This window comes from Pagrus pagrus (assembly GCF_965226575.1).
Source record: "Pagrus pagrus genome assembly, chromosome: 11".
Classification (NCBI taxonomy): domain Eukaryota; kingdom Metazoa; phylum Chordata; class Actinopteri; order Spariformes; family Sparidae; genus Pagrus; species Pagrus pagrus.
In genome coordinates this window covers 15737021-15764663 of record NC_140195.1, presented here as the reverse complement: position 1 = coordinate 15764663, position 27643 = coordinate 15737021, and the positions used below count along the sequence as shown (strand labels likewise).

The following is a 27643-nucleotide window of genomic DNA, read 5'->3' as shown; positions in this document are numbered from 1 at the left end:
TACCCAGCTTTGCATTCAGCTCTTAAACAAGCTGACATGCTTCAAAACATCATTGTTCAGGTTAAATTTGAGTTTATTATGTCATGTAGAGTTATTGACATAACATACGTACATGGCAAAATGATTTAACAGGCACATTTGACAGAATTATTATATTTATGTACAATACAGGTCAAAATCACAAATCACAATATTGCCTCAGGGGGCTTTAAAATCTGAACGGCAGACACTCTCTGTCCTTCAGCCCTCAATCTGGTAAGGAGCAACTCACCCCAAAAAACATTTTGACAGGGAAACACACAGAAACTCAGTAGGAGGCACAGTAAAATGTATGAATCAAAAAACACACATAGGCAAAAATACAAAATGTTACAACCATACAAAAAATACGACCATGCAAACACACTCGAGTCATACAACTCTTCTCCAGTGCTTTACCCAATTTCGTCTACAATGGTTGAATGTACATTTTTCAAAGCAAAGCAGCAAATTAGAAAAATGTATTCAAAACTGGAAATCCAGCCTTCTTCATTCATGAATGATGGTACCTGCTAAAGAATATTTTGAAAGGTTGGTTACAAAAAATACCCAAAGTCATGTTTGAGTTAAAGTAAAGCTATCATGAAAGTCACCCATGTGAACAGTACTTGAGTATAAGTCTTAAAGTATCTGATGTTAAATAATTAATATAGTTAGTAGTTAAATGTAGTGGAGTAATAAGTACAAGATATGCCTCCAAAATGTAGTCCAGTAGCAGGAAATGGAAGGACTCAGGTAACAAACAATTTTTACTTGAGTAAATGTACCTAGTTACATTCCATCACTGGTTATAACATTGTATTTTCTTGTTTATATCAGCATACATATTGTCTTGTAAATTTCCATATCCACTAAAAGGAAATATGTTATTATGTGCCATTAAAGTATATTAAGTTGTTGTGTACACTGACTTTCATGGTGATTTATAAGTCACATGACTGATCCGTGGACAGCGGGAAAAACCTCTAATGAAGAAGAGTTTGGGGAATAAAGCATAATTCACTGGAGAGGAGATCTGCAATGTGTCTTTAGTTTTGATGGACTTGGATTGAAGCTCACTCTGTTCTGCGCCTTACTGTGCTCTGAGAGTTCAAGATCATTGTGGAGTAAATTAAAACATGACAGACTGTAGGATAAAAACACTTAAAGGTGCCATAATTTATTTCCACTGACCTGCCCGGGTTCATGACATCAACAGAGACTGATGTGAACAGTATGAATTTCTGGTACCGGCTGTTTTTCTCACAGTTTTGACAGGACTGCATGCATCAGACTGCATCATCTACTCTTACGAAAACAATTGGGATGAACACAGTGTTAGAGATTAAGATCAATCATTTACAGTTTTTCTTTTCAGGGATTTGTTTTTGAGAATTGAATGTTTTGTATGAATAAAATAATAGATGTAGAACATGCCCAGAGTGTGGCTGTCACATACTATACTTTGGTCCATTGTTGAGCAAAACCCTGAACTTTTATGCCCGGCCTTTAGGAGGTTTTGTTCTTTTTATGACCTATTAACCTTCTCAGCCTTTTCCCTCCACAGTACTAACTGCTGCCCACCAGTCTCTCCAGGTGCTTGTTGCTCAAGATGATTGTTAAGTATCAATTTCCTGTGTCACCTTTATGGGTTTTATTTATTTGTCTGCTCCCTCATGTGGAACAGAGCCCGAGCATTACTCAGGTAGATGGATTATAACTCAACTGCTACGACTCATCTATCTTGGAAATTTGACTTCCTGAATCTCATACAACTGTTACTGTCATATTACAGCACGGCATTATCAAGATCAATGACATTTTAAATGCTTCCCAGTTAAGGATGATCGGTGACAATAAAAAGGTAAGTTGGTGATGAAACTGTCTCAGCTGTGGTGAGCGGCGCTGTGCACAGTGAGAGAGTCACCTGCTCAGCTCACTGTTGCCTCCAGTTAAATGAATGAACTTGTAATCACAACAGTCACCCTGCTAAATGTCACATGTTGACCATTATCGATTGCTCGAGAAGTATTTAACACCCAATGGCTTCATCACAAGGAGTCTAATCAATGCACACTTTCTTTTGGTGGTTCTCGTATAAAGAACTGTGTAAAAATCTCATAGACACCTAAGGACATAGAGATAATAACTTCACCAGCATGAACATATTCTGTAAATACAGAATACGGATGTTTGTGTGATTTTTGTTTAGCCCTCTCTGACAGCTCAATCATAGTTATATGTGCTTGATACCTCATGACTCTTCAAATTTTATAAGAGTTGCTAATTAACGTGATTTTGAATTGACAGCATGTTTCTACATAAATCAGCTGTTTGTTGTCTCAGAGATCCAGCTGTAAAATATGAATTCATATATGGATTTTCATCTTTAACTGTGTATATGAACTGTATATGTAGCTTTATATCTGTGGTTGCTGTTTTAATGCAGCAAATCCCAAATACATTTGACCATCGAGAGCATGGCCTCAACAGACACAGAGTTTGAAATCCTGGTTTTAACCCTTTCATACATGCTGTCCACTACGCAACCCATTTTTAACAATTTAGGTCGGAGTACCATGTCCCAATAACCAGGTGGTCAGCCCTCAAAGCTCTGTCCCCAAATTGATTATCATCCTTGAATCTCTTTGTCATTTTGAGATATAGTAAATTAAAAATGGCAGAGGACAGACAAGATGCACCAAGCACCTCTTGAATAGCTGTTAATTAAGAATACAGTCACAAAAAAAGATGCAAGAAAAGTAATATTGAAATCTGGTTAAAAGTATTTCTATCATGGCCCATTTAGTTGAAAACCGGTCTGGTTTTATGAGAATTAAGGGGCACCATCGTTGCATTGTGTCCACCACAGTAGATATTTACATAACTCCTTCAATATAACTTCTGTTGAAAAAAAGAAGTTAGAAGCATGATTTTTATTTTACTTATTTAAGAGCAACAACAAAAAATATAACTTTTACATTTCATAATTTATGCATGAAATTGTTAAATTGACCTATAGGTAGAATTATGTACTGTAAGATAAACTGTAATGAGTGTTGTAAAAGGTTTCAAGTGAGTGCTGCACAAAAACTAACAGCAGTTTTGGTCTCTAGGCTCTAACTGACACAAAAATGTGTAATGTGCAGAACAGGATAACATGCTATACGTTTAACACAGAATTACTTCTTTGAACCTTTCACATGAAGTGAACCATTCATTAAAATCCTGAAGAATTATTGAGAGCATGGCCTCTTTTGCAGTGATGTTGAGAATAAACTCAAAACTGAATACATGCACACGAAAATGGTTAAGGGGTAAACCAGCAAACAACAAGAGAACACTGTTATAATATATTTGCAATCGAGTAGTTTGAAATCATGATTTTAAATTGACCTATGGGTACAATGGTTTACATTCTAATGTGTGTTATAAAATGTAAATAAAATTGTTTGCAGCAAAATTCAAAAAATAGTATCACAGTGTAGGATAAAATACCACACGTTTGCCTGAGAATTACTTTTGACAACCAAAAGGAATATATATTTTTTTTAATGGATAGGTAATATAGCATATATGACACATAAGCTATATCTTTTTTGCGTGTGTAGTAACACACTCAAATGTCTTGTTTGTGGCCACTGGAACCACTTTAATACTTTCCTACATATTTTGCTGTAATAACTTTAGAAGAAATCCAAAGTATTTAAAGTCCCCCTCCAATCAAAAATGTGTTTTTCTTCTTGTTCCTACATTTGAATGTTTGAGCTTCACTGTTTAGAAGGAGGTATGTGCAGAGTTTGACACTAGACGGCTGTTTTCACATTTTCTCTGTGCTCACTGAAAATCAGACTTTAAGAGGCGGGGCTAAAGGCAGGATTTGTGACATCACAAAAAGTTTGTAAGTCAATCCTGGTCCAATATTCAGCATGCACAAGTGTGATGTGAAAAACTGAAGCCTCTTGTATACACACACACTGAGAATCGGCTTTACAGTGATGTAGGAGACATTTTGTCTCCAGCTTTTAAACTTGTGAAATAAGAGAAAGAAAAAAAATGCATATTCATATAGTCTGGAATTTTTAATGAGGGAGATGGAGAAGGTACAATTTTAAGGATTTTAATGTGGCAATCATACTCTTTTCTGCAAAAACCAAGTCTGTTGCACATTGTATATTTTTAATTATGCCTTAAAATATGTTCAAAGGAAAACAAATTGTTATATTTATACACACAGCAGTTGGGTAAACAATGAGAAAGTAACACCAACAACAACAAAACACAAGGGTTACACAGGGACACACAAGACTGACATTTTTATTTCACTGACTGCAGGAATCCTTGTTGAACCTCATTTGTTAAAACTAAACATTTCTGAAACAGCAATAACTCATGCCGTGCAGCCAAACGTTGTTCTGAGCCGATAACTTTATTGCGAATTCTACTGGAGAGACCAAAGTTTCCAAAGATACAAAATATGTCAGCCTGAATTTGGGGGAAATGCGTATAAAGTGATGCACAAGACATCGAGAATATTTCCATTTGATGGAATATGCCGCCATAAAATTCATGCAGTCTTGGGTTTGAATATTTCACTCCGTGTAAACATCATATAGCTTCAACGCAGAGCAGGAACAAACTGACACGGACCGTCAGGCAGTGAGATATAAGATGATGTTAACAACCTTAAAGCATCTTTAATAGAAATAAAACATACTAGTGTTAATATCAAGTATCTTATTCATGAGGACTTTTCACAGGTTTTTTCCTGTTTGGACTGCAGCAATCATCCCTCCTGCACAGAACAGGAGATTAGTGCTTTATTAATACAGTGTCATTTTTCTATCAGCATTCTGCTATTAACCATGATTAGCATGCACAGTCGACTCCTGATCTGCATTGTGAACAAGCAGGGGATGTTTAAGCAACAAGAAAAAGATCTAAAAACCACTCCTCCTCTTTCCCTGCAGTGAAAACAATGCTGTACGAGGGAGAATATTACAGAGTGTGCTGCAATGATGAACATTTCCTCCTGTTTCATGTTTAACCCTGCTCATTTCCCACAGTAAGAACTACGGAAACACACAAGTGTGCACAGCAGCTTGGGGGGAAGATGACTGATGGCTTGTTGTCATGATGTTTGGGATTCTGCCGACTCGAAGCCTCTTGGCTCACTGAAGCTGTGAAGCGCTGCAGTACATACTACGGGCTATTGTTGAAAAGTCCTGGTATTAGCAAGGTATTGCTTCATTGTCACACTGTTGAGCCTGTGCAGAATGCAGTTATCTGTAATGTCCCTGGCCATTTGCACAGTAGTTGCATTGGATTTATGATTACGGTTCATGTGCTGTGACAGATTTCATACAATTCAGCAACGAAGCAAAGGACAATTATTAGAATTTCACAGTTTGAGTGGATGGATGTTTTTTTCTTGTTTTCAGGTGGTATTCCCTGGATTGCGTGTGGGCTGAGCTTAACCTTACTTCTGACATCACTATTTTTCAAAAATGCCAATATTTGAGAAACGCAGACATGCTCTATCAATCAAACAGATAGCCATCTCTCAACCGGTCAATGTGGCACACTTGAATATCTGTGTCTCTCTCTTGCTCTGTGTCTTTTTGTCCCTACAGCTCTATCATTGGTGAACCTGAGCTCCATAAACATGGCATGGATGGCTGTCATCTTCCCGTCCTGGAACTGCATTAACGCCAGTGACCTCTCTGGCTGGTGGTGACAGTCGTCTGTCAGCGCTGGTTAATTCACAGTCTTGTGAGGGTCAAGAGCTGATGTATAATGAGGCCTGACAGTGTTGGAGGGGTCTGGTGTCAACATTGTCGGGACGAGGGTTCAATTCAAACCGCCAAGTAATCCGAGCACGGACTGAGCTGATCCCAGAGCCCTCGACTGCCTATTGACACACATCAGAGCATGGAGGCAAAACAAATTAGCATCAGTCAATATACTCTCCTCCTGACACAGCCACCCAAGGGCTGCCATGTTTACCTCACCTCCAGTCAAAACAATACAGACAATAGTGGTCATGATGGAAAATGCCTGCACTGGGTGTTAAGTGGATGCTTTTGTGTTAAATGTGGTGCAGAGTTTGGTTTGAGGGAAATCAAATTCAGATTTGTAGGATCCATGATTATTTCTGGAGCCATCTCATGCAGAATTTGTGGTTTAGGGGAAACAAGCTGTCCAGAGGAAGGAGCTCCAGATCACTTGTGGGTTATTTTTTCTTGTTGTTGTTGTTTTGTTTTGCTTTATGTGATCATATAACTTCTGTTGCATAAAGGTGCTGGGCAGTGATGTGGAACAACACTTCAAATATGCTAATCAAACATATGGCACAAACACGGATTGCTGTTCTTGTCCTACAAGATAAAAAGGTTACTTGGTTTGAGATGTAATTTGAATACATCCGAGGGCTGTAATAGGCTGAGGCTGCTGCATTTTTAAAAAATTCGTTTGCATACGAGGGGAGAGCAGAGATTGCTCACACCTGTTTTTTTTTCTCTCTCTTCTTCTTCTTTCTCTTCTTCCTCCTTTTTTTTCCTCCTCTCTGCAACCCCTCCCTCCCCTCCTCTGCTGAAAGCCATTACAGAAATACAATTTCTAATACCTCCGCACAGGTCTTCGATCGACTGCAAACAAATTTATATTCAGGCGGTAAACAGAAAGCTGCAGAGATTTATTTATTGAGTGTGGAGGAGAGAAACAAGCTAGCGCGTGAACCCTGAGTAACCTCCGAGCTGACATGAAGATGGATCAGCGCGCCCTGCAAATGCATGGAGAGAAGGGATATATCGCACTCAGTCATTCAGCACATCGCTGCCTGTAGAATCCCATTAACTCCCACAGCTGGGACCATATTTCTGTGTTGTAAGAATGCAGTTAGAAGTTGTTCATTACGCTGAATTATTTTGTAATTACTGCAGACTTAAAAGACACAGGAAGTATTGTTCAAATAAAAACGATAAGAACAGGAACAGATAGTTGTTTAAAGTTCGCAAGGTTTCATTTGACGTTAATGGTTTGTACAGTCATCTGAGCCTGTATTAATAACAATAATAATAATAATAATAGTAATAATAATGATAATAATTCATTAAATGAATTAATTATTATGCTATTGACTGATCATACAGGATGCTATAAAAACTAATCAAAAATAAATTAATTCTTAATAATAAATAATGAAGTGGAGTTATACAGTTTCAACATATTTGCTCGTCTTTGGTGATATTTTGTCCACAGACTAAAGTCAAGCAGATGACGAATGATTAAAGATTTAAAATGAAACATGGTTTATTAAAGTGTCTTTGCAACTGTTGGATGTCTTGAACAATTAACACAACATCTCTTCAGTTAGTTGGTTAGCTAATAAAGAAAAGAGAAGAAAAGAAAAGAAAAGAGAAGAAAAGAAAAGAAAAGAAAAGAAAACTAATAAAGAAAAGTTTCCTGATGTGTGTGTTTACTCTTAGTTGTTGTGTGTATGCTGAACTGTTGTTTTATTTTTGTTTATGGGGTTTTTATATATGGTATTTTAGGACCCTCTTGAAAATGAGATGGTTCATCCCAAGGGATTAATCCTGATGAATAAACTTGTACAAATTGAAGGTAAAGTAATGAAACTGTTTGGAGACCAGACAGTAACAATGGGGACATGCCCCCATCACTTTGTAAAAGCATAATCAGTTAAATGTGCTAAAAAATATAGCTAACAGTCTAGATTAAATGGATTTTAATGCGCCAGTGTGCAATATTTCCCAACTCTGACCTCATACAATCCTCTCATTACATTGCCCAACATCACATGTCACAAAGACTATTTTCAAAACTGATTTATTTTTCATCTGAGCACTCCTCCCACCACTTTCCAACACAAAGGTGGACACTAACATCAGCACATCAGAATATTATTAGCTTTATTAATTCTGGTTATTTCAAATGTGTGCGAGCAGGCTGAGCGATGTGTGTTTTTGAAAGTAGGTCACCAGACTTGGAGAAGAAAAAAAAGAAGAAAACTTGCTGCACTGAGCTCCATGACATTTTCACTTCTGCACTGAGGAGGTGAAAACACTGGGCTGAGCTCCTGTATTTCCACTGTTGCGCAAAAACACACACCAGTTTCTTTATTTGCATGTTTTTTTTTAGAGCAGTGGAGACTCACCAGCCCTGGAGTAATAACTCTGAGCTCATCTGTGAATGTAGTTTGGAAGTGAATCTTAGTTTAAATAGCAGCATGGAAAGTATCAAATCCAGCCCTGAGTAAACACACAGAGTGTTGGGGATGGAAAAAAAAAATCACAGAGCTAAAAACAGATTGGTGTGCTGTTAAGTACAAACAAACAAAAACAGGCTCTATTTTCTGGCGGAGGAATCAGCTAATCCAGCCAACCTGAGATCAACACGTCCTCTCTGTTGGCTACAACTTCTTGATCTCCGCTCCGATCCATTTCTTTCTTTTTCTTTTTTCTTTTTGGGTATTTGTTCGAGGCTAATTACAAATCTGCTGCCGCTGAACTTCTAAATACCAGCTGTCACGACCTCTGAACCCATTAAGTGTGCCTTTCACATGACCTAAGCCCTCTGCTAAAGAGGGCCTCGGGTTTTCAAGAAGCCTTCGCGCACATTTGCATAATCCATTAGCCACATCAATGTAGCTCTATATTATGTTAATTTAGCTTTGAGGAGGGAGAAAGAAAGTTTTCATTGTTGGGGTGAAAAATAATTCAAAATAGCAGAATTTGACCTAAAAGACATTTCTCTTGGAGCCTGAAAACCCGCGTAGGATCCTACCAACGCGTCATACAGTACCTGTGTGCAGGTGAGAGGCCCGTGAAGGCCTCCAGCGTCCGATGATGAACTTTAACGCTGCTCTTAAGGACATTTGTAGTTTTTGTAGTTTTTTTCCTATGACCTGCCATTAAAAGTGAGTTTCTCAACTTGCTCGCTCGGCTTCATCAGTGTTGTCCTCTCGGATGACAGAGATGTCCAGCTATTGGCCGAGACCAGGAGGGCACGTCATCTCCATCAATCAGGGACTGCTGTTTCCCCTCTGAGGAATGTCCCCACGGTCGTCCAGCCGCCTGACCATGCGTTACTGGATGCACGAGAGGCCGGGCATGAAGTGAAAGCCCGTCCAATGATTATGCAGGGGAGAGGTGATAATGACTTCCTATCAAGAGTTAACGGCCGAAGGGGAGAGTAGCCCTCTGTTCACGGGCTGCTGCCGAGCAAAAGAGGTCATAAACCGGGACCTGGGCGGCAGGACTCATCCTGAACTCTGCAGACGTGTCGAGGAGGGGGAACTGGAGGCTGAAGTAGCCTCAGGATTTAACACACCGCATCCACGGTACTTAACTCTCCCCAACAGTTTGACTCTGTGCACCTCTTTGGACAGCCCTCCTCCTCCTCCTCCACCACCGTGTGAGACTCTCGAGGGCTTCTCGACACCGGCCTGCCCCCACTCGTCCCGTGTCCCCTGGCGGTGCAGGGCGCAGGGGCAGCAGCGGGGCTCTCCAGGACGCGGACGCCGCGCGTCAAATATCAACGACAACACGCCACAATCCGCTTTTGGGTCACTTCCAGGACATTTTCAGATCTACTGTCCTAATGGCCCCGAGATTCACGTCGCCGTGGGGAGTTCGGCTGGCTCGGACCGCGCCGGAGCTGATGTGGATGTAAACAGTAAAACTTTTGAGTGGATGAGAGTGAAGAGGAGTCAGCACCGGGCGGGTGAGTTTTTGTCACGGGAGGCTGAGCACGAGAGGAGGGAGAGGGCAACCGCGAGACGTAAAAAATGTAATCAGGATGAATGAGTTTGTGTTTAATGTTAAAGCTTCGGGGAACTTTCGTTCATAGTTGGGAAAGTTTGGTCGAAGTTTTCTCTCCAAGCTGGAAAAAAAAAGGAGAAAAATAGCTGACGTGTTTTGTGCGTCATCAGGCACAATTTCCTCCGTCACCGACAAAACTAAAGTTGAATTTGAAATCATGTAATTTCCCACTTTTTTTTTTTCTTTCTTAAAGCGTGTCAAAAGGTTTGAGAGGCAGCAGTAGCTGTGTACTCGACGCCACATTTGAATATGCACATGAGGACTCGGTTACTATTTCCTTAACGGTGCCATGCTCATGTCTGTTAGGCTGTTTAACATTTTCGCCCCACCTACTGCAGCATACAGGCTTCAGACTGTACACAGAAGCAGGATGGGGTACAGTAAAAGGCCTGCTTAGCCAAAGAAAATGATCAATTATTTACCCTTGCCCTTCCTAACCAGTAACCTTTGAATAATGCAACAGAGCAGTGGCTGTCCAGATTCACAGGAAGTTGAGTAAAACTTACTCTTGTGAGCCGGAGTGCTCCCTGAGTATTGATTAGTTGTCTGTTTGTAATGAAAGCCCTTGTGTATTGATTTCAGTTTGCAGCACCTTTACATGTGTCCACCTTTTTAACATAATTGCTGTCACAGATCATCATTTCCCTGACTGATGAGTCCTGGGCAGAGAGCCCACAGAAGAATACATCCCAGGCTTAAAAAAAAAAAAATACGATAGCCTACTAATGTGAAAAATGCCTATCAATCCTCAATTTTATGTGATTTATAGTATCTCATATAGATCCTTCATCTGATCAATAATGTCAGTTGACTGACTGGCCACTGTACTTGGGTTGGGTTTCATAAATTTTACATGGATGAAGATTTACTACAATGGTGGTCCAGTCTATTTTTTTTTTTCTCCACAGCACAATCTGCTGTGAGCTGCTGCTGACCCAAATGTTCACTGACCAAAACTGCAGCTGTTTGTGGCCAAAAGAAAGGCCTCCGCTCCTCTGCGAGCAATGCAACACACACAAACCTGCTGCACAAATTCACATTAGTACCTAAAATGATGCACATTATTTCTGATGCTGCTGCATAATCGAGTCAGTGTGCACAAAATGTGACGTCAACAGCTTTTGATTCGATGGCAGGGTTACATGATGCAACAAAACTACAATAGCCATTTTTTGATTTCCTTCTTGCGTGCTTAAAATTCAAATGAGTGTGTAGGATGATGCAGCTCATGAAACATTATTCCTGATTAAGACACACAGAGGGTACAGAGGCAAGAGGTGACGACAGCTTTGATTTACAAGCACAAACTAGCAAAAATAAAATAAAATAAAAATGATGTGGCAGTGATATGCATTCACACTGGGGATAGACACATTATCAACCTGGCCGATTATTATTTTTGTGTCTGATTGCAGATAAAATGAAATGTGCTACTTTGGCTCTGACGCAGCATCCTTTCTCTGTCTGTAGTCAGCACTCTGGACTCACTCAGTGTCTCGAACACAACACTGTCTGATTGGTTACATGTCACTAGTTATAGCCTATCAACTCTGAACAATCTGAGTCTGCAAAGTAGTTAGCAGCTAAAGTTATCAAATAAATGTAGTGGAGAGGAAGTATGAAGTAGCAGAAAATGGAAATACTCAAGTACAGTTACCTCAAAACTTCACTCAAATGCAATTTTAGTTAGTTACTTTTCATCACTGGTTATTCTAAATGTTGAAACTTGGAAAATATCGGTTTTCAATCTCCTTGGTTACTAATAATTGGTATCAGCCCTGAAAAAAACGTATCAGTCGATCTCTAATTTCGTGATATTCTTGATAAACATTTTCTCATAATGCTGCTGTAAGAGAGGCCTTAGGTTACAGTTGATTTGTCATAAATATTGCAATGTGGTAAGATTAACAAGCTCAAAACTACAATTTCTAGCTTTTGATTTCCATCTTGCTCAAAATTCAAATTAGTATATTAAATGAAACAGAGCTGACACATTATATCTGATGCTGCTGCACATCCACACTTTTGATGTGACCACAGTGCTGCATGATGCAAAACAACTACAATCTCCAGCTTTTAATTTCCTTCTTGAAGGCGTGCTCAACATGCAGATTAGTGGCTGCATCCATACAGCTTATGAAATATCATCTATGATAAATGCAGGGTTAAAGAGGCAAAAGGTGACAACTAGGGTTGCAACGATATGAGATTTTCTCAGTATCAAAACCATCTCAGAAAATATCAGTTTCACAGTATCACGGTCTACAATGTTAGACAAATATTATTATCAGTTACAAAAAGACCCTTAAAGGACGAAGACAGAAGTTTTTTTGGGTTAAACAAACACTTTATTATAATTTCATCAAATATTATGACCTGGCAGACATGAAACTTAATATAAACTTGAAATATATATATTAAGATGAACGCTTATGTATTCAAATTCAATGCAATAGAAATGCAATAAAACCGGTATATCGCTGCAACCCGAGTGACAACAAGCACAAACTGACAAAAAAGCTTCAAAATTCATATTAATGAGAAGTGATGTGCGTTTACACAGCTTGATGAACATTTATCTCACATCTGTGCTGTGAGAGAAGCAATATGTGACATTTGATTTGACGTTTGCAATGTTGTACGATGAAACAAACACAAAACCACAGATTATGGCTTTTGATTTCTGATTGCACAAAAAGTGACGTCAACACATCAATGATGCCACACAACTAGAATTTCTAGCTTTTGATTTCCCTCTTGCATGCTCAAATTTCAGATTAGTGTATAAAATGACACATTTTTTCTGCTGCTGCATAATCCACTCTATAAAATGTAGCATAAAGGGACTTAAATCCAGTTTCGTTTTGCAGCCCTGGTGTTGTATAATAACAAATACACGAACCTTCAACCTTTCTAACCTTTGATGGAGTCCGATTGCACAAAATGTGACATCACACCTAGAATTTCTAGCTTTTGATTTCCTTCTTGCACGCTTAAAATTCAGATTAGTAGGTGAAATGACGTGCATCCATACAGCTTGTGAAACATAAATTCTCACAAAGACAGGGGTAAAGAGGCGAAAGGTGACAACACGTTTGATTTGCAAGCACAAACTGTCAAAAAAAACGCTTCAGAATGCAGATTAATGAGTGCTGATGTGCATTCACACAGCTTGATAAACATTTTCTCATGAAGATGCTGCAACAGACGCAATAGGTGACATTTGATTCGTCAAAAACAAAAACAAGATTACAATTTCGGGCTTTTGCTCACCTACTTACACCTATGCTTCAGAACTCGGATTGGTGGGTAAACATCGCTCTGATGATGCCACTCTGAGGGAGACAGAAAGGTCATAACAGCACCTTTGGCTGCTCTAGGAGTCATTTTATTCATAAAACACATTAGCCACTCATCTGATCCAAATCCGTGCACTTGAGAAAGCCATTTGCTCGCACCCGCCCACGCACACAAAGACGTCTCCTCTCAGTACTGTTAGTATCTTTGTAACCTCTTTCTGTATCTCTCTGAAGGGGATCATCTGTAGGAGTAACTCATTAGCGCTACTGTGTAACTTGTAAAAGAGTCATTAGTGAAACTATGCTTTCCTCTGGAGGTTGTATTGGTTTTGGCACAAAACAAAGTCTTGCGTATTCTTCCACGTTGAAAGGCCTCCACAGACCTGCAGTAACCTGATCTCCTGGCTCAGTGTATATACTCCCAGTGCGTCATTCTTCAATTATGCTTTGACAGCACCTGAATTACTGTGGGCTGGATGCCCAGATGACTGAGGCAATGTGTATCGATCTATCCCTTTTCTTCTTCCCTCTCCTTGGCTTGGAAGGCCCTTCCATTCCCTTTGCTGGCTGGCTATTTTTAAGCGTGCAAGTCATTCCTCAAATATTTAGTTTGATTCTTTTATGCCTTCTGGCCGGCATCAATTCTATTATCTTTGGAGCCATTAATCAGAATGTGCATGTGATTTGCACTCCTCAAAGCTGAGGTTCATAATTATGTACAGTTCCTCTGTATTGGTTCTTCATATTCGCTGCCCTCTAATTCTCAGCCTCGCCTAACTTGACATTCATTTTCTTAAAACACAGATGTCGACATTTATCCTATAACTGACCTTTCCATCTGCTATGCTTTTCCAAGTGGCTAGAGGCCTGTTAACCTTCCTCCCAATGAATTGTGGTGGGAGACATTGCACTACACCTGGCACACTGACTCCATTATGCAGCAGCAGCACATTTTCTCACAGGCAAAAGCTTACAGACGACTTAGCCACAATGTCAGCAATGAAAAATCAAGATATAGCTGCGGTTCCTGTCATTCATTGCACATAAGTAGCACAGATGATGCTTTAATGTGTGACCCAGAAACCTCAGAAGGAAAAAATGGAGACATTTGTCATTAATGCAGTGTTTGAAAGGATCTGTAAACTGTTAAACTGTCATTGACACAGAAAGGCCTAAAGGCAAATTATTAATGATTCTGATGAACACAGTTAATGGACTGTAAACTCCACCAAGTTGTTTTGAATCGCCAAAACATTTTGTTTCTACATATCTGCGAGATGCAGTGGCACATTTTGTTCTAACTTAGCCTCGGACGCACTTTACAATACAGACGTAAACTCTCAAATGTTTCAGAGTCAGAAGCGTCGATTGGAGCTCATTTTTCAGGCTGTAGTTTGGGATGTTGTCGCACAGGTGTTTCTCTTATTCTGTCCACACACACACAATTCCCCATCACCCCTCGTTTTAAAGCGCCAGAAGAATTTGCAATGTGCCCCTCGGCTGTTGCTAAAGCTGATAGCACGGTGAAATACATCCTTGATATGCAGACAGAAAAATGGCTCCCGGGTGAAGACTTTAAATCAACACACTGGCTCCGGGCCAGCTCCTACAAATCAGTTTCTTAGAAATCATTTTATTGAATGCTTGAATATTTGTTTGACTCACTTCTTCAGAATCCAACAAACCTGTGATCATATAATCATTTATATTACTCGTCATCACACAAATTACCAGGCCAGGATCAGACAAATCTATATTTAATAAATTGATTTAATTTCTGAGTAAGTTTTAACTGAAAAATTAACATTAGCTAAAGTTTAATAAATAAGATTTTTTTCCCCTGTGAGTATTTCCTGGATGTGGGCGTGGATAATTTTATTCAGAAGGGTTTTGTGCTTCTTTTGTGTTCAACCTCATTGATCTTCCTGACGACTGTTTTCTGCTCCTCTCTTCCCAGCCAGGATGCCCATGACCTGTGGGTTCAGTGTTGTTGGCTCGGGCCTCGGTGCTGCTGTGGAGGCTGGAGGCAGCAGCAGCAGCAGCAGCAGCAGCATCTGCACGGATGGCCATCCCACGGTGAACGGGGCCCCGAGGACCAGCTTCAGCACCAAGCAGCTGACCGAGCTGGAGAAGGAGTTCCACTTCAACAAGTATCTGACGCGGGCCAGGCGGGTGGAGGTGGCCAGCGCCCTGCAGCTGAGCGAGACGCAGGTGAAAGTTTGGTTTCAGAACAGACGCATGAAGCAGAAGAAATTGCAGAGAGACGGGCTGCTCTGCGACCCGCCGGCGGCGCACTCGCACGCCGGGACTCTGGACACCTGCCCCTCTCCTCCTGGACCCAGCTCACCAACAAAACACCTGGCCCTGACCTCCTGAGCGCACGCTGCCTGCAGATGTTTTGATTCCCGTTTGCATCCGTTTCAATCAGGCTTCGCCTTTATTTGCTTACCACGATGGATGTTTATCGCAAGAAGCGCAATGCCAAGTTTCTTCATGCAAGAACGGGTCAAAACAATTTGTCATCCTCCCCCGGCTTCAGACTGGCGCTCTGATTTGAATATTAAAATTCAAGTCATCGCTTTGCGCTCCTATCTTCACCATGTAAACGAAGAAACAAAATGATATTAATTGTCCATAGAAACAATGGCCGTTTGTTTATTGAAGTTGTGCAATTTAATCAGGAAACGACTTTACGTGAACATATTTATTGTGCCTCCTAGTTTTGTTTAAAGTATTATTTTTATTTATTTATTTGACAATGTTTATTTTACTGACACGGACTGAAAATACATTTTGAGGAAAGTTGAACTAATTATTCCAACAGATCATAACACTGCTTTTACTTTTAATCCATTAAACTTCTGACATTATGGAGATTTCTTTTTTTTTTATATCTTTAAAATGGAGGGGAAAGTGAGCTGCACCTGCTGCAGACAAACATCTTTAACGTGATGTGTTGCAGCAGATAATTATGGGGCTAATTTAGCAGAGCTTTAATGTTCGACATTTTGTCCGGTTTTTGAAGGTTTTAATTCTCCCCCGCTCCTCCACGGAGAGATTAAAAAGCCATAATTGACTGATAGATTTATTGACCGGCCGTATTAAGACTATTGATCCGCGGTGATCCATCCATTTGAGGCACAAATCTGGGAGCGTTTGCACGCATCTGTAACTGCGCGTTAATGGAATGTAGAAACACGACGATCGGGAGCTGTTGCGCCTTTTATTACCCCTATACATGCATCAGAAAATGATAATTTAGCTTGAACACTCATGCGGGAGAGAAGACAATAAAACGCTGTCTGTGCTGTTTTGCACATCAACCAATAAAAGCTGCGTGGCCCCAGCAGCTCGAGCAGCTAAATATTCCTTCCAGATTCACATCTCATCTCGTATAAAGTAAATGATTGTAAACTCGGCCCTTAAACACTGTTGTGTTCCCCGGTATCGCAATGCGTTTCTGTCACGTTAACGCCTGTTGTAATATCAGGGTGTGAGCCATCAGCCGCATTAATATCTCTGCCAGGGAATATTTTTGTTTAGCTTTCAATTAGCGGTGTTTGCACTGGATGTGAAGGGCACCACATATTAATGACAACAGATGAATTAAAGCAGTTGCATGGGAATTAAAAAAAAACAGAAGAAGAAGAAGCTTGAATTAAAATTAATTAGGTCCGTATTAAAGCTTTAACAGGTGTCCTCTCTGGAATTTAAATAAATACTGCTAATAATCTAATAAAGCTGACAGTGGAGTGGACGTGAAGGCTGCAAGGCCAAGCTAATGTATGCAGTCACACCAGAGTTCACCCCTCACCTCTTGACCTTTGTCTTGCCTGGGGACAAGGATGACCCGGTCAGCGGCTCACACACAGAAAGATGCACCATTAATTTGAGTGACCTCGGGAGTCTGAGCTTTTTCTTTCTTACTTTCTTTCTTTCTTTTCCCCCCAACTAACTCGGAACGCTTTTGTTCTGGTGGTGGGTCTCCATGTATGTCCTCACAATAATATTTCATCGAGCTGAATAGAGGGGCGACCAGGCCATATGATAATTGTTCATATTATAATTCCATACCAGGCCACATAATGCATTTCCCCCCCCTTACACCTAGAGCTAACCTAATTTTTTTGCCCTATCTCTTATTTTAATAAGCCAAAAAATATGCCACTGGCTCACTTTATAAACTGGATGAAAGAGTCTTTTCACCCAATAGGTTTTTGGGATATAAACTACGCTCCTATTTTTAATAGCAAAGTTGAAAAATTAAAGTTACTGGAGCATACTTAACGCTTAATATGATTCCATGTCAGAGGCAGTATAAACAAAATTTAGAACAACTATTCATTACATGCCCGCTGCTTATATATTTCATGCACATCTGCTTGAATAATTTTAAAATAGTTTGGACATTAATCCCCTCCAAACAATATCTTTTATGATGCTCATCTCATGAATATTACCAGAAAGTAATGAGAGTTCAAACCCAAAGGTCGGCAGAGGAGCTTTGGACGGTGCAAACATTTAAAAGTTTCATTTGTAATTGATACGCGTGATTTTACATGCGAGCCAGACGAAAAATGTGTTGTGCCCAATTTATTTTGCATTTGCATTTACGCAAAATACACACCATTAAGGATCGCCTCTGTCTAAACAAAATAGCACAAAGTGGAATGTTTAACAAAACCTCCAAATGTGTCCGTCTTGTTTTAATGCAAATAAGTGTGCTCTCTGTGAAGGTTGTGTGGAGGATGATGAAGACAATGATGATGATGAAATTAATTCATATAAAAAAGGTCTCCCACGTCCACTGTTCCTACTGAGGAGTGTGTTATGTTGACCTTGTTAGAAACTCTTTCATCATCCTGTGCAAATATGTTCCCTTGCCACAGGGCTTCATGTTACAGGTTGCACTGTGCACAGAAGGTGCTGCAGCAGGTGTGCACTCACATTAAAAAAAATAAAAGAAATCCAAACTTACTTCATCACAGTTCCTTCTGTATAACAGATTCATTTGGAAACACACAACAATTTGAAAAAACGAAAAAAAAACCTAATGTGAATTATAGGGATAAGGTGAAGGTGAAAAGAAGAGTTGATTTATTTTGGGTGAACTATCACTTTAATTTCATCCCGTGGCAGCTCCAGCATTTGCCTCTCAATTGATGAAAGGCGAACCGCATTGTTTGTTCAGACCTGACATTTAGTTCGAAAGCGTTTGAGTGTGACTCTGCTCTGATGAATTTGTGCTCTTCTGTAATTCCTTCCTGAAGATGTACGGTTGGTTCAGAAGACTGACAGCTGTGCTACGCTTGCACACGAGCAAACGCCCGCTGAACGGAAGGGAAATAAAACCAAAATAACTCAGCTCGATGTGTGTTGCTGCCACAGGTAGTAGCAGTCTTGACATTGAAGAAGTTAAAGTTTCCTTCACCTTTATTTTTCTTCCCCCCCTGCGTGGAATTCATTCTAAAATCTACTTTATTTAACTCATTCATTTAAATCAATAAGAAACATATTAATAATGAAGTACAATAGCTCAGACTTAATTTGTAAAAGTGAAGTTACCTGCTACAGTTTTTTGATAAAACGGCCCAATTGAGATCTCAAACTTAAACCTGCGATGTATTCGTCCTGATGAATGAGGCTATTGACAGTCTCTATTTTCTCCTGTATTGTCTCTTTAGCTGATGTGGGCAGCTGCTGCAGTTCTCCTGAGGAGCGCTGCGTGGCATGAGCAATGAGAGAACATATGCGGCTTACAGAGTATCTTACATTATATTTTAAATTAACACATATAAGTGGGTTCCTTCTGAGCTCATTGTAATTAATGCTAAGTTGACCTAAAATTAACTTAATGCATATTATGCATGTAATATCCTCACCGGTGCTCAGGGGAATGAAATCAATTGATCAAGTTAAGCTCTTTCTAACTCCATGTGAAGCGCTCGTAGATAGCTCGGTTGTTGTTGTAATTACACATCATTTGAATGTTCTCCTCCCTTTTTAGTTTTTCTGCTCTGCTCATCTGATTTTACTGTTTTTCTTCATTTGCAAGGACTTTCATGCACTATTAGTTTTTATGATCGGGCTCGTTCAAGTATTTGACTACCAAACAATTTGTACATCAAGAAAGTTGAAATGAAGTGCACCTGCATACGTGGAAGCCCTGTGTACAATTACACAAATATGTGTTTTGTTTCCTAGGTGCTACTAATAAAGCGCTCAAGAAGATACAAAGCACCTATTTGAATAATTGTTCACTCACACGCGCGCACACACAAACATATACAAATCCATACATAACACATTCTGACAGATCTACACGGAGCAACATGCACACCAATCCCAGTCCTTGCCTCTCCTCTCCTGCTCCACTCCAGGGAGCAGATGTTTGGGGACAGCTTACAGCCTCAGCGAATTTCTGTGTACAAAGCAAACAGCAGCACTCAGCACTTCTGGCTGCAAAGGGAAATTTGCTCTTGAAAGTGGGGGAGGGGAGAGGAGGGGAGGCCTTTTGAGTCAATGTAAGGTATCATGAGGATGGGGAGGGGATAAAGAGTGAGAAGGGGTGCACGGAGAGGTGAAACTGTGTCAAGGTTGCGAGTCTGTTGCATACGTAAATTCCTCGTTTCCTGAGACATCTGGTGCTGTGTGTGTGTCATGTACAGTACGTACGGAGGAATACATCTCCCTGTGGCATCATGCAGCATCAGTACAATCAACCGAGATGGTCCTGCTACAGATCTGATCGTGACCTCTTCCATGCAGCTCTCTACTGACTAGTTTGCCCTTTCAAAAGTTGCACACAAGCATAAAGTGAAAGGAAAAAACAATGAAATGAGCCTTTACTCGATTTGCTGATACTGCACCAGACATCAGCTATAACCTCGGACCAGCTACCCTAATGATGCCATTGATATAATCCACTGATTTAACAGCACTGTGCTGCATGTGCTCTCTGGGAAACTGCAATATTTTTTTAAAAAGTGAAAACATGCTCTTCTTGCCTTTTTTTTAAAAAATGTAATTTGCATTTCATGAAAGTGTGTGATGTGACAAGATTTAAATAAATACATGTGTTGTTATTCTTTTCTCCTTCCAAAGTGTTTACAGTGCAGCTTCACCACATATGCTCAGCAAGATGCTGCACAGTCTCATGAATAGTCTCAAACATACATTCTTACGTCCGAGCATGTGTGCAAGTACACACGTTTTGACCTCTCGTCAGTGTATTATCATCCCTAAACAAACCATCATAAATGAGCCCTGCGATGCTTATTTGTCTGAACGAAGGCAACCCCCTCCTCCTCTGCCCCTGGGGTGAGGTTGCCATAGTGACAGATTCATAGACATATGGAGAGAGAGGAGACGGGGAGCGGGGTTGAAGGGGTGGGGCTGACAGAGGAGAAGGGGATGGGTACTGGTTTGAGGACGTTGGCGCTCTGTCTTTCAGATGTCTCTTTGTGTTTCATCTGTCAATCAGCCATCCGTGTCAGTCTGAGCTCAGTGAAGGAACAGTTCATGAACTTTTCTCAATCAAGCCTCTGTCAGGCGCCATCTTGGCTGAGTGAGAGGATTGATTCTGGTGATGGCTCAGAAAACACAGCCTGTGCAGGGGCGCTATAGGCAAATAATCCAGACAAAATGTGTGTTATTAAATTGATCTGGATGGCTGTGCTCACATTTTGCAGTCTCTGGCCATTCTGTTGTTTGCACTAATGACCAATCAGCATTAGAAGAGCAAACATACAGATGTTTTTGCTCCTTGCTAATTAGATTCAGATGATGTAATCAACCTTTCAGCCAACCTGAGGACAGCTTGACAATGGACAGGGAGAACGGGACAGAGGAAAGGAAGAGAGAGTGAGAGGAAGAGAGGGAGGGGGGTAGGGGTGAAGCGGCCATCAGGACTGGCCTTGCTGCTATATAAACACATTTTTTCATCAGCCATTTTATGCAAACGGGGGAGACCAGGTGCTCAATCAAACCTCACGCCTACTGTTTTATTTTCCATCTTCACCCCTCCCAGTGCTTCTCCACACAAACCTTCTGTGTGCCTTCCCCGCTATCCTCACGCCATTCTTCTCCTCTTCTTCTTCCCTCTCTCTCTCTCCGTGTCATTCGTCTTCCCTCCTGCCTCTGCATCGCCTGCTCTCCAACTGATATGAGAGGGCGACCCTTGGGCCCTCAGGGGTCAAGTGATACAAGGTCATTGGCAGGTCATCTCCGCTGACTGGCTGACCTCTAAAAGGACTTCTGGAAGGAGCCAATCAGGTCTTGCTCCTTCCCCCCTAAGGCTGATCCCCCCTCCCCAGCTCATCAGCCGCCTGTGTCACATGACCAGGGCGAGGCGTCAGAGGGAGGATGATTAATGATGCTTTTAGTACCTGTTTAGAATGAAGCTGTCCACACCGCACTGTAATTACCCACTCCCAGGCGGCAGCTGCCCAACATAATTGCTTTTTGTTTGTTGACCTGGTTTATTGAGGAGAGAGATGGCTGTGGCTGGGTGCGACGGTGCTACGTACAGTATACATAGGTGAGGATGTATGTAATTTAAAAATTTGGGTGACACTGTGTGTTTGAGATCCATGTAAGCTACACACGTGTGAACGAGAAGATGTGTACCTCAGAGGGAGAGAGAGAGAGAGAGGGTGACTCAAGACACAAAGGTGCTTCAGGCTGTAAACCTCAACAAAAATCAAAGTATATCCAGTTATGACATGTAGCCACATACTGTCAGTCAGGAAACACTTAGATATGCAGTACTCCCACTTCAGGTCAAAGACAGCCACAGACCTCTTGTGCAAGGTTACCACATACCACTGGAATACACAAGTATTCAACATGCACAGTTAAGGAGGGGTGTGCTCTGTCATGCATAATTTATGTCAACATCTCAGAAGCAGCAGCACTGTGTTGCTCTGAAAATTCAAAACTAAGTTCAGAAGGTCAATGGAACACCGCACCTACACATCCCCCCTCCCCCTCCCTCTCTGGCTGCATGCCTAAGGCAAATATGAAAATTTCAGTACCTGCGGCGCATGCCACGAGGACAGTGACAATGAAACCCAGATAAACAGCCCCTCGTTTGACCTATGGAGAGCATAAATTTACCGGCCATAAATCCTTGAGTGTTTCAGCTCCGTTTGGCGCATTTGCCCTGCCTCTCTACCCAGACTGAGAGAGGCAAGTGTCGGGTATCAGTGCTGCTGTATGAGCAGCTTTCATCCTGCTCCTGGTTCTCACATAACTCAGTCCTGCAGCCTTTATCACCGCCTCATAAATAACTAGGCTATCGCCTGATAATGTCCGCTTAATGCTTAGTCAATAAAGCCCACAGTAAGAGGGGCCTTTTTTAGCCTCTCTCCTGTACATAAATATAAACAGTGCAGTAGATTGATGTGATGGGCAGGCTCTTTCCACACTGGGACAAAAAGAGGCAGCGTGTGGGCCCGGGAGCTGAAGGTGGGCTGCAGGGCTGCAGGTGTTTAGAGGAGATAGTGGGCTGTAATGAGGGGGCTGCAAGAGAAGGGCTGAGTGGATAGCCTTGACTGATCACCTGTGAAAGGCACATACACACTTATACACACAAATGATAACGTACAGACACTAACGCACAAAGGCACACACACACGTAGGCACACTCATTCACACACCCACACACACACTAATGCCATCATTAGTTAACCCATTGGTGTCGATGCCTGGTGCACAAAAGCTCATCCTTCCCATTTGAAGGGCATTAGAGCATTATGATAAAGACGCTCCCAAATGAACTGCTTCTGTATCTTGTTAGCATCTTTTCTTAATCTATCGACACATTTGCAAAACCAACCATTGGCTGCCACCGCAGAATTATATCCAGGGATGTAAGTTTCATTGTCCGGTGCACATTGCAGGGACAGTTATCGACCATTTGCACTAGTCATCAGACCATCCAATTCCAGTGCGGCACCAGGGGCAGCTGTAGTCAGTGTGATGGCTGGAATGGGATGAGACCGAGCCCTGGGGAGACAGAAGAGACTGACAGGGATGTTGCCGGGTTGAACGAGGGGGCTGATTGTGATCCATGAGTCAGTCAGTGCAGCAGCACCTGGGCTGGGAGCAGCAGCTGGGAGAGATGGGCATGGTGACATAGAGTGGCTTCAAAATGAGAGAGATGATCCAATCAGCTCATATTGACATATGTGGTGGGGTGCAGTTGGTGGCTTGGTTGTTATGTGAGCGTTTACTCTACACACGTTTTGTCGGGTCAGGTCCTGGTGATTCATAAAATAAGGCAGAAATTCCTGTTAATTAATCTCCCTCTTCAAATCCTGTTGTGAAATTCTGAAGTCAGGGAGGTATTTTTCTCTATGACTTGACCTTTTGTTATCACCAGATTAACATAATGTAGCGATTGAAAGAAATCTTTGTACCACTCGATTTCGGCCAAGCTTGCCAAAACCACATTGGCTCATTTCAAGATGTCATGCAAGGCGTGTGTCAACAACAAAGAAGTCTAGACTAAAATTAAACAGAGGAAATTGAGAGGGACTTTCCTGAGACACTTCACTGTCACTTATTCTTCTGCTTTACGATTCTAATCTAATGATCAAAATGCCCTGCAGGAACACAATTGTATTCGCCAAATCATGACATTGGCAATCCATCATTTCTCCAAAAAGTTTACCTCAAAACAAAGAACTTGGGCGACACCCCTGTGATCCAAAGCGCAACAAAGAAGAGTCAGATAGATAGTTATCATTTTGTAGCAAGGACTTGGCAGATGAAGCAAGAAAATATATATCTCAACTTTTTTTTTATATAAGTTTAGATAAAAACACACACAATCCACAACAGTAAACATGAATGTGGACTTGTGGACTGTCTTACATCAGCAAGCTGAAAAGCATTTTTTAAAATTAAAACTTACACTAGGGTCAAAGGGGATGTTCTCATTAGTAATTATTATTATTAAAATACCTGCAATTTTCTTCCAAAAAGTTATAATAATAAGTCTTGTAATCTTGAACAATATGGACATAAAGGTTGGCCACACTTTAAGAAGTTTCTGTTGGTTTATTGCAAAAAGTGCAGAAAGAGTTAAAGTTAGTCACAAGGTAAATGAGAGACCACGGTTACAAACCTTGGAGACACTATCAAGTTTGGAGCAAATGTCTGACTCCACATTTAATCCCTCTAATGAAATTTTGAATCAGATCATTGGAAAATTTACAACATAACTGCCCTCGTTAAAAGAACACAAGCACCAAATCTGGTCCGCCTCTTTCATCCTGACGTAAGTCTTGAATGTTGGCTACTTTATTCTAAATAGTCTAAGTATTGACTGACACTTTAACAATGCAGCCTTCAGTACATATGTATTAGTCTTGAATGCATGTATACATACATTAATATACTTGTCTAGTGTATGCTTTTATAATTGCACGAGTGTAAATATATAAGGGCTGTCCTATTTCAGATTTTCACCTGACGATTATTGTTGCCAAAATAATTCACAATAACAATATTATTATGATATCGATGGAAATTTTGAAGAAAACAAACAAAAACACTAAATACATCTTTAACTTTGTTTAAAGCGTGTTTTGTCCATTTTTGGTCAAATAATTAACACTCATACTACGAGTGCAGGGAGGTTTCTACATGATTTTGCACAGCAGGTTTTACTCAACACCAGATACATGCCACACTCACTAGTTTACAGTCACTGCAGCTTCTTCTTCTTTTCCCATTTTATGGCAGGTGGCAACTAGCAGTGCAACACATTACTGCCACCTACTATAACAAAGACAGAATGGAGGGAAACAGAATTGATTTAATAGGCACCCAATTATTTACACAATATTATTATATGTCTATTATTAACATGATAGCAATATATCATTTTTTAAATATCATGGTTAATGTCAATACGGGTTATTTGCAAGACCTATAATATATAAGTAACATACATGTGTTTGGGTACATATAAAAAGATATGATATACAATATGTGGTGCTTGTATAACCTGAGCCATTATCTGTTTGTAATCTGAGATCGATGGGGTTATTTTTCTTCCTTCTTCTTTTTTAAAATATTTTTAATTTTTTGTATTTTGTTTGTTTGTTTTGTGTTCCAGGACATGGATGATGTAATAATCTAAATTAACCATCTCATCTTTATTTACTATTGCCTGCTGTCAAAAAAAAACCAATAAAAAAATAAAATAAAATAAAACTTAAATCCTTAGTGATCAAGCCGAAGAAAGCCTAATCCAACCAAAAATGTCTTTAATAATCAAATAAACAACAAAACCAATGAAATAGCAAAAACACCAAGACCATAGTGCACTCTCAGGATCACTCTCTAGGAAAAAATAATTAATTCCTAATAAATGCATAACATGTAAGGCCTTGTAACAGAAATTAATGACTGACCACCCAACCTTGAAGTTGCTGGAAGGACTATTTCCTCACTGCAGAGATGCTAGTTCCTCTTAGCGTAGCTCCCCTCTTAATATGCTCGAGAGTTAGCAGCAGTGCAACAGCTATTTTTCAACAGAATGCAAAGAGATGTGATTATTACAGATGAGTTTGTCTGACGCTGGGTAAGTAATACAATAAACTTATTTGATAAAATGTTGGGTGTACTTAAACGCATTATACCCAGCGTGTCTGCAAAGGCATCAGTGTCATCTGTGGCTTGCACTGGACGTCATTTATCAATGTTTGCCACAGTGAACAGCAGCGGAACATTTCAAGCCTCAATGTTGCTTTTATTCTTGCTTGTGGATTTTGTAACAATTCGGGTAGTGTGTTGCTCTACTAAAAATTGTAGTAATTGATTTTCAGCTCTCCAAGGACATGTTTGGACCTGCAAACTCTGATAAAGTCAGAAATATTTCAGGGGCTAGAGTGCAGAACAAAATCCAAACTACACATACAAATATCTATACTCCTAATTTATATCAAGTTTGCAAATTTGGGTTAAAAAATACAGCTGAGAAAGTAACCATCTAGTGACTTTAGCTTCTTACATCTAAGATTCCCTCACAAGCTCAGGCCACTGATTTTATCCCTCACAGGTGCTTTACTAATGTAAAAGGAGGACCCAAGCGTGAGGTTGAGCAGGGGCCAGATGTAGCAGGAAGGTGAGCTCGGAGGTGCCCACAAACTAGTGGAGGCACTGCTCCAAACACTGCGGCAAATGAATCTCATGGGTAATGGAGACAGAACTATTGCAAAATTAGGAGAGACATTAACTGGGGTATCAATAAATAAACCTCTAATTAGGAAAAAAGAAGCGGAGCGGAGCAGGAGCCGCAGCACGGGGGGAGAATATCAATGGCACGCTCACATCTGTATGCAGGCACAGCTCTCTGGTGAGGGGCCGGGCCTCACGGGGGCTTCACCAATGGTAATGGCTCACCCATCCATTCCCGACCCTCCCTGGCGGAGAGCGTGCCCACTCTTTGACTGTGCAGTGAACCCAGCGCACCCTCCCCCTCCCGCCAAGTCTCCCTCCAAGTGCAGCCTCCACCTTCTCCACCTCTTTCCCTCTTCTCTTCTCTTCTCTTCTCTTAACCAGCTTATCTGCACAGTGCCCTGAGTGTGCTGCTGTGCTCTGTGACTTCACAGTGATTGATTGTGGTGGGGGTCCTCCACTCCCTCGGTGAGAGAGAAAATGGAGGAGGGAAAACAGGAGAGTGGGGAATGGGCAAAACAGAGAGGAGCCTGGAGAGAGAGAGAGAGCCTATGATGGGTAAAATGAAAGAGAGGCGGTATTTGTGCATGTACGTGTCTGCACACATGTATGTGTCTCCATCTATTGGTATGGAGTATGCTTATGTAAAATGTGTTCATGTTGGTTGGAATGAAGATAGACTACAGTCTGAGTCGACATGCAGGTATGTATCCAGTTCTAATGTGTCAGGATTAGTTGGATGTCTAGCCAGCAGAGGGAATGTGGAGGTGCAACCTAGGTGTTGGTGGAGGCTGAGGGTGGAGGGGTGCGTGGCGCTGACCGCTCCCTGTCTCTCCCCCTCTGTTCCCTGGAGGGTAATAAAGACTGATGACAGTGATGCTGTGCCATCCGGCTCCACAGTCTCCACTGCACAACCATTTGCGCCATCATTTATCCCGCTCCCCCCTCCCCGCTCTAATTCTGCTTTAATAACCGCCAGCTCCATTCATCAGTGTATTGACGGGCATGACAGGCGGTGCGGCACACACTAACTCCCTGCCCTTTACTCGCTCACAGCCGGGGTCAGCGCGAGGTCACACAGTCAATAATCACAACACACCTCACTGTCACCTTGGAGCGACTGCATGCCCTGCATATCTATCCTCACGGATGCCCGAGCTCCTCATCGACTTTACTGCTTAGTACCCAGCACCACACACATTTGTTACCGTCTCAGAAGCTATGGGCAGAGTTAGAGTGTCACCACAGGAGACATGCAGAGCAGAGGAAGTGTTGCTGTTGCTCCACTAGTGA

The 27643-nt window shown here is 41.1% G+C and overlaps 1 protein-coding gene across 1 annotated transcript; it reads left to right on the top strand.

The window, feature by feature from the left end:
* The first annotated feature begins 9052 nt into the window (after positions 1-9052).
* On the top strand, positions 9053-16035 carry hoxc1a (homeobox C1a). The gene is made up of 2 exons (XM_084366119.1): positions 9053-9762; positions 15117-16035. The coding sequence occupies exons 1-2, from the start codon at positions 9195-9197 to the stop codon at positions 15533-15535; spliced, it is 987 nt and encodes a 328-aa protein (XP_084222245.1). The 5' UTR covers positions 9053-9194; the 3' UTR covers positions 15536-16035.
* Positions 16036-27643: the final 11608 nt, after the last annotated feature.

Coding starts and splice junctions, on each gene's coding strand:
- hoxc1a (XM_084366119.1), top strand. CDS start 9,195: ATGACTTCCTATCAAGAGTTAACGGCCGAAGGGGAGAGTAGCCCTCTG. Junction 9,763..15,116: donor GAGGAGTCAGCACCGGGCGG/GTGAGTTTTTGT, acceptor CTCTCTTCCCAG/CCAGGATGCCCATGACCTGT.